The 6,907-nt window shown below is 35.0% G+C and overlaps 1 protein-coding gene across 1 annotated transcript; it reads left to right on the forward strand.

Annotated features, from left to right (window-relative positions):
• The first annotated feature begins 5,176 nt into the window (after positions 1-5,176).
• LOC133285272 (uncharacterized) lies at positions 5,177-6,010 on the forward strand. The gene has a single exon (XM_061482482.1). The coding sequence runs from the start codon at positions 5,177-5,179 to the stop codon at positions 6,008-6,010; it is 834 nt and encodes a 277-aa protein (XP_061338466.1).
• Positions 6,011-6,907: the final 897 nt, after the last annotated feature.

The raw sequence follows: 6,907 nt of genomic DNA on the forward strand, positions 1-6,907 counted from the left end.
GTTGCAGCGAGTTATGCACTTTACTCGCTGGATGTGTTGCGAGTATGTCAGAAGAGGACATATGTCAGACATTCACTTTTTTCTTTGAATGGTGAGACTTTACTCGCTGCTCCTTACAATGAGTTTGTCTCTTTCGTCAATGTGTCCCTGAAAAGCAGAAATTAGATCGACAAATTTGACCACTTAACTCACTACAACTAATAACAAGTTTTGTGACATCTTTTAACGTGGCACGTGACAACATTGTACTTGCTTGCAGTTGTAGCAAGTTTTACAACGTGGCATTTTGGCAAAATTACTGACTTTCGTGCCATTCAGGCATTTTTTGTTCAAAAAAGTGGCACAGTGATCAATGATCCCACAAAATAGGGACTTCACCATTTCTACTTTGAGGAAGAAATCCATGATAGGTCATCGAGGGTCTAAGAACGGAATCAGATTAGCAAAGGTTGATTTATCGAAGCGAAGCAACGGTGGAAAGAGGAGGAAAACCACCAAGAATACAGCTCGAAAGGATGCATCTTGTTCTTTCAAAGGTCACATTACTTCTGTTAATCCTTGAAATCTATTAAGTATGACCTATTATTGGAGGCCTGAATCATCCCATCGTGTGTGGCCTGAGTCCGTGAATAGGCTCTGCAACTAGTCACATGGGCTGCCAACACCGTCCTAACCCGCATCCCTCCTTCCCACGACGCAGGATGTCAATAGACAACTAGGGCTCATCATAAAGCTAGGTTGGGGTGCTTGTGGACCTGGCTCCTCCACCCGAGATGTCTTTCTAAAAATCGCTATAATGCAACCAATCTTTTCGTGGACCCACTCCAAATTGTAGCTCGGTAAGTGCTCAGGAGTGGTCGCGAAGTACAACATTTCCAGGACATCAATCTTATACTCAGTACATAAATAAAGAAACCAAACAAAAAGTGAAAATAAAAAACACATAATAATAATAATAACTACAATAATAAACATAAATAACTTACAATGCGTCCAAGTTTCGCAGCCCTCTTCGTCACGTATCGCTTGTCTCTTTGCCTGTACCACTCAATGTACTCATGGTTGGGTGACGTGAGGCCCTCCATTAGAGGGGGAACCTCTATGTGTTGCTCCCTAATCACCCATCTATTTGTAAATATCCTCAACAGACTAACCCGATTATCATATTTTTTACCTGGAAGAGTATGATCGTGGACGCCTCTTAGCTTTCTAGGCCTATATGGTATCAGCAGCTGATCCAAACTAAACTGCTGCATGCATCTATCTAGCTAGAAACATTCAACTGTGTGAAAACAAATAATTGGTGTCCTGGCCAGCCATAAATATCGCTCACAATCAGATGCATCTAAGAAATGGTAGTCTCTATATGGTTGCCAAACCACGTACACAAAAAAATAAACATACACTCATTATTCACCACTGTATGTAACCACTTTTTGAAATTTTAAAAATATAGAACATACTTCATCTCTGCATAGTGTCTAAGGTTGCCCAATACCACAGAATCTCATGAGCTCTGAAGTAGCCTAAAACATTAAACCTAATTTCCAAATTTAACATAAACATTAATTATAATACTCATTAAAATATAATGAATCAGGAAATACAAAAGACACATACTGGTGTCCAAAGTGCCACTCCAGGTGAGTAGGAATAGGAAGAGGGGAGCAATGAGTGGGAATCTGAGTCATGCCCAGATCTGAAGCAGAATGTGGCACCCATCAATGTCTAATCTACCCGGGTGTGTACAGTCGCACATCTATCTAAACAAATGTGCGAGAACTGCAGACCCCCAGTTATATCTACCAATCTCCTCAAAAGTCTTCTGTGTGCAATGGCATGTAGCGACATGCAATAGTGCTATTCCTCGATCTGTCGCAGAGGAGTCATGCCCCTAATATACGCACAATGTGCGCCTTAGTGTAAAAAACCACTGCTCCGGATGCGCAACAACTGGACCCCAATGTGCATGCAATCTATCAAAGTACGAAAGGCATAGATTGCCAGCAGGGAGCTTAGTGGCCTTGTCTAACTCATGACCAAAAAAATCGTTACACACGACCGGTCAATCACCAGAAGTAGGTTTGATAACCACTTGTCGATTAGTAGGCAATCCCAGGATAGCCGCCACGTCCTGCAAGGTAATGGTCATGTCGCCCAGGGTCATATGAAAAGTGTGTGTCTCTGATCTCCACTTCTCGACCAGAGCACTGATAAAGGCGAGATCAATCAGAAATACATGCAGATAATTATCAATTCATAGGTTCAAATACACTAATTTACAAAGACTATATTTAAACACAATATAATATATTACATTATTAAGTGCATACTTAAACATATCGTATGCGTACAACATGTATGAATTCGGCCTGTGTAAGGTACTCTCTCGCCATGTCTGGAATATCATAAGTAGATGGTCCCCCTTGTAGTTTACTGTAAGAACGTGCACCGTTAATTAAGGAAGTTAATTAATTAATTATGAGAAATTAAGAAATAATTCCATAATTGACTCTAATAATTATTATAAAGCTTAAGTAATTATGGTAAGTGTTTTATAAGGCTGAAAGTCGCTTTTCTGACGAAAAGTGCAGATACTAGTTCTGCTACTCGGTATAAATGCGTACCAATGAAGTATCTCGAAAAATTAAAATAAGTACATGAATATTCCTAGAATAATATGTAGGACTGTGATTTCAAGTTTCAAGTTAAAATAATGAGAACTGGTGCCAGAACTGATACAAAACGGTGTGATTTTTGTATTAAAAACAACATAAAACAGAGAGAAAAAAATAACATGGAAACTAAAATCCTCAAGCCAATTTTCGTTTTACATTAATGAAACAATATCAATTTAAAGAAAGATTAAAACTTTCATAATATGAACCCTATATTTCGTAACAATACATTCATGAACGAAATTTGTTCACTATAGGAAACGATTTCAAACAATTTTTGTGTCAATAGATAACTAAAAAATTATTTTACAAAAGCCGCAAAGCAATTTAAGGTTTCAATGTATTGATTGAAAAAATTTGAATTTTTTTCTAAACTTTCATGTAATAAAACCAAAAAATTTCTTATACAAAAAAAACCCAGTTTTTTAGATTCAAAATTTTCTTAGAATATTCAATGAAAATATGCATTTGATATATGGTTAGAAAATTCACATCACGTAGAATAAAAATCTCAAGATTTTCAAGATCAATGACAAATTTAAAAAATTCCAAACAAAATTTTATCATAAACTTTAAATTCTATATGCAAATTTAGAATTATTTTAATAATTACAAAAAATTGGTGGTAAGTATAATATATATATATATATATATATATATATATATATTCAAAAGTTAAGAAAAATTAAGTAATTAACCATACATAAAAAAGTAAAAAGAAAAGGTAAAGATGTGATGGAAGAGGAACACTGAATAGTAGTATTTCTACGGCGCTCCAATGCAATGGGTTAAGCGCTAAAATATTCAAAATTCTACCTTGTAATCGTTTATAGATCACAAAACCTTTATTTCTCTCTATCTCTATACTGAAGATGAATCGCAAGAAATCTATACTTTCATTCTTCGAGAAAACCACGCCGGAAAACCGTAGTTCCGGCGGCCGGCGAGCTCCTGCTCCGTCGGTTCAGCAAGCTAACTCGGCCACCTTCAATCAACCGCCGTCGTCGGCCGATGACGTCAGAGGAACCGACACGCCGCCGGAGAAGGTGCCACGTCAGCTTTTACCGGCGAGCTTCGCGCAGAATAAAAGCAACAAAAACAATTGTTGATGATATTGTTCAATCTTTTTTTTTTTTTTTTGAAAACCGATATTGTTCAATCTTAATATTAAATGTTAACTTCAAATTTTAAGCGAACGGATTAGGCTTACTTTTTTTATAATCTCAAATCTTTAAAGCTGTTATAGATAAACGTTTACTGTACATGAAAAGTATTTGAAATGATAAGTGTATCGTATTTTAAAATATTAGTGTTTTGTATTGTACATAATGCTCTACTTGTTCCTTTTTTATTTTTTATCAACGATTGTTGTATAAAAATTATAAAAAAAAATTAAATAACCTTATTATAGGTAAAAATAATTATATTTGATTGAAACAACTTTATTTATATATAAAAAGAGAAAAATTATATTTATTATCTTTTTTTTCTTATTATTTCTTAGTAATAAATATTAATCGTTGATTTTCGTGAATCTCACGGTTATAATTTATTCGGCCACACTTATTAATTAATTAATAAGTGTGACCCAATAAATTATAACTGCGAGATTTATGAAAATTAACGGTTAAAATTTATTAGTAAGAAATAATAAGAAAAAAAGATACTAGGTATAACCTTTTCAAAATTGACTTATCATTGAGTGATTGTGTAAAAACACTGATAACGCATGGGGGCTGGGGCCATGGGAAAGTATAAATCTATATTTTGTTTTGGGTAGTTATCTATAAATTGAGATAAAGATGTATCAGAAAACTTTTACATTTAGAACTTCAACTGTTACTCTGTTATATTATATTCTAGAAACATGTGACATAGAATATACTATGAATTTGACTACAAAGCTAGAATTCCTATAACCATAAGATATATATCATCAAAATAGATGTTAAAAAGAGTTATCCATGGAAAAAAGAATAAAACATAGAATAGGACTCTCAGGCATGAACAAGTATTATCTATAATTTGTACTGTTTAAATTTAAAACTTCAAACTATACTCTGTTTTATCCAATAAACACGTGACACAGAATAATATGTATATTTGAAGATAAAGCTAAAATCCATGCAACCATAACATACAGATGAGCGAAACAGATGTTAAAAGGAGATATCTGAGAAGAAGTATAAAACAAAAATTAGGACTCTCATGCATGAACAAGTATTATCTATACTTTGTTTTGGATAATTATATATAAATCGAGATAAATTCAAAATGTTTAAATTCAAAGCTTCAAAATTTACACTCTGAACGGATTAGACTCACACGGTTGTTAATATTCTGAAATCTATAAAACCCTTCATTGGTTCTTGCTTTTCTCCCCTGTCTTCCCCTGATTTCGTAATTGTTTCTTGCAGTTCCGATTGCCCTAACACCTGTGTTTAGCTGCTTTCGTTTCTTACATTCCCCATCCATCTGTTAAACCTATCAAATTTAACATGGAAGATCAGTGGCTTACCCTTTCACTCTCCACAGTTCCAATGCCACAGCCGCATCAGCCATCACCATCACAGCCACCCGCAACAACACTCCTTCCCCGTTTTCAATATCCACCATTAGAAGCACCTATGCATCAATTCTCATCACCCCAAGAACCCCTTCAAGAAATACAGTTTTTCCCGCCACCAGAGCCTTTGTCTTTCCATGTCCACGAGGGGCAAGAGCTAAGCCTATTCGCAAACTTTGATCTTCCACGACAAGAAAATCAAGATCAAGAAGCTATTCCCTCGTCTCACCAAGGACGTAAGCGTAAGCTACCGGTTAGGGGCACGAAGAATGGCAAGAGTGAGACAATAACACCACCATACCCTTGGGCTACTTCAAAACGCGCCACCGTTTATAGCATTGAACAATTGTTATCGCATGGCATGACAACAATAAGTGGAACAGTTCAATGCAAGCGATGCGAGGAACAATACGACATTGGATTTGATTTGCAAGAAAAGTTCGATGAGGTTGGTAATTTCACTGCAGAGAACAAGGACAACATGAGGGATAGGGCACCAGATAGGTGGATGAATCCTGTGCTCCCAACGTGTGAGAGGTGTGGCCAAGAAAATAGCTTGAAGCCTCTGATTACGAAGAAGAAGAAGACAAACAACTGGCTCTTCTTGTTTTTGGGACAGATGCTTGGATGCTGCAAGCTTTCACATTTGAAGTATTTCTGCAAGCACACCAAGAATCACAGAACTGGAGCCAAAGATCGAGTGCTTTATCTCACTTATCTGGGTTTGTGCAAACAACTAAATCCAAAGGGACCCTTCCACCCCTAGATCCATTACTATTATTTATAATTCAAGCCTTTTGATTACGGTCTTTTTCTCCATTTTTTTTTCCCCAACCGGGTTCATCTAAAATTCAACTTGCTTATCTAGATACTGTAGGATCTTTTGAGTACCAATAAGAGAATCAGGCTACTTAATCACAACTCTATTCCCATGCTCGTTTTGGGTTTTGACATATATTTTATTATTTCGTATCTAAGCTGCTTTATTTGGATATTTTGTTATTAGACTCCTAAGTTTTAAAACTTAATATTTGATGTATGTAATATGTGCTTCAAATTTTTATTGTTAATGCGCATATAATTTTTTGGCGGCTAGGAAAACCCATGGTGTAAAAACTATTTTTAGGACCCGTTTGGATGAACTTTTTTTTCTCTAGAAGTTGCTTTTTTGTTGAAAAAAAACACTTTTTCATTTTTAGTTCGTTTGGATGTCTGCTTTTAAAAAAAGCAGAAGTCACAAAAAAAGTCAAAAACCTACTTTTTTCTGAAGCTAAAAATTTTAACTTCTAAAAAAAACAGAATTCAAAAGTCAAATATTTTTTTCAAAATCTAAATATTTTTATAAAAATATAAATAGCTTTAACTTTTGTAAAAAAGACTTCTAAAATAAGAAAGAGATAAAAGTTACTTTTTTAAAAAGTCAAAACAAACGGGCTCTTATTAGGCTAATTTATGGATCTTTCGAAACTTTACCACTCACACTTTTAAGTATTTATAGGGTTAGGAACGAAGACTTGACAACGTTTATCAAGTCCTTAGCTATATAACATAAGCATTAAGCTAGGGGAGACAACAAACCCAAATGCATCAATGACCATATCTAAATGCTTGACCCAACCAATCAAAATCATTATCTCTAATACCACTATTAGGTGATCAATTC

Source organism: Gastrolobium bilobum, unplaced genomic scaffold (assembly GCF_033153095.1).
Source record: "Gastrolobium bilobum isolate Gb01-03AN ecotype WA unplaced genomic scaffold, APGP_CSIRO_Gbil_v1 utg27523, whole genome shotgun sequence".
NCBI classification, from domain to species: Eukaryota; Viridiplantae; Streptophyta; class Magnoliopsida; order Fabales; family Fabaceae; genus Gastrolobium; species Gastrolobium bilobum.

Coding starts and splice junctions, on each gene's coding strand:
- LOC133285272 (XM_061482482.1), top strand. CDS start 5,177: ATGGAAGATCAGTGGCTTACCCTTTCACTCTCCACAGTTCCAATGCCA.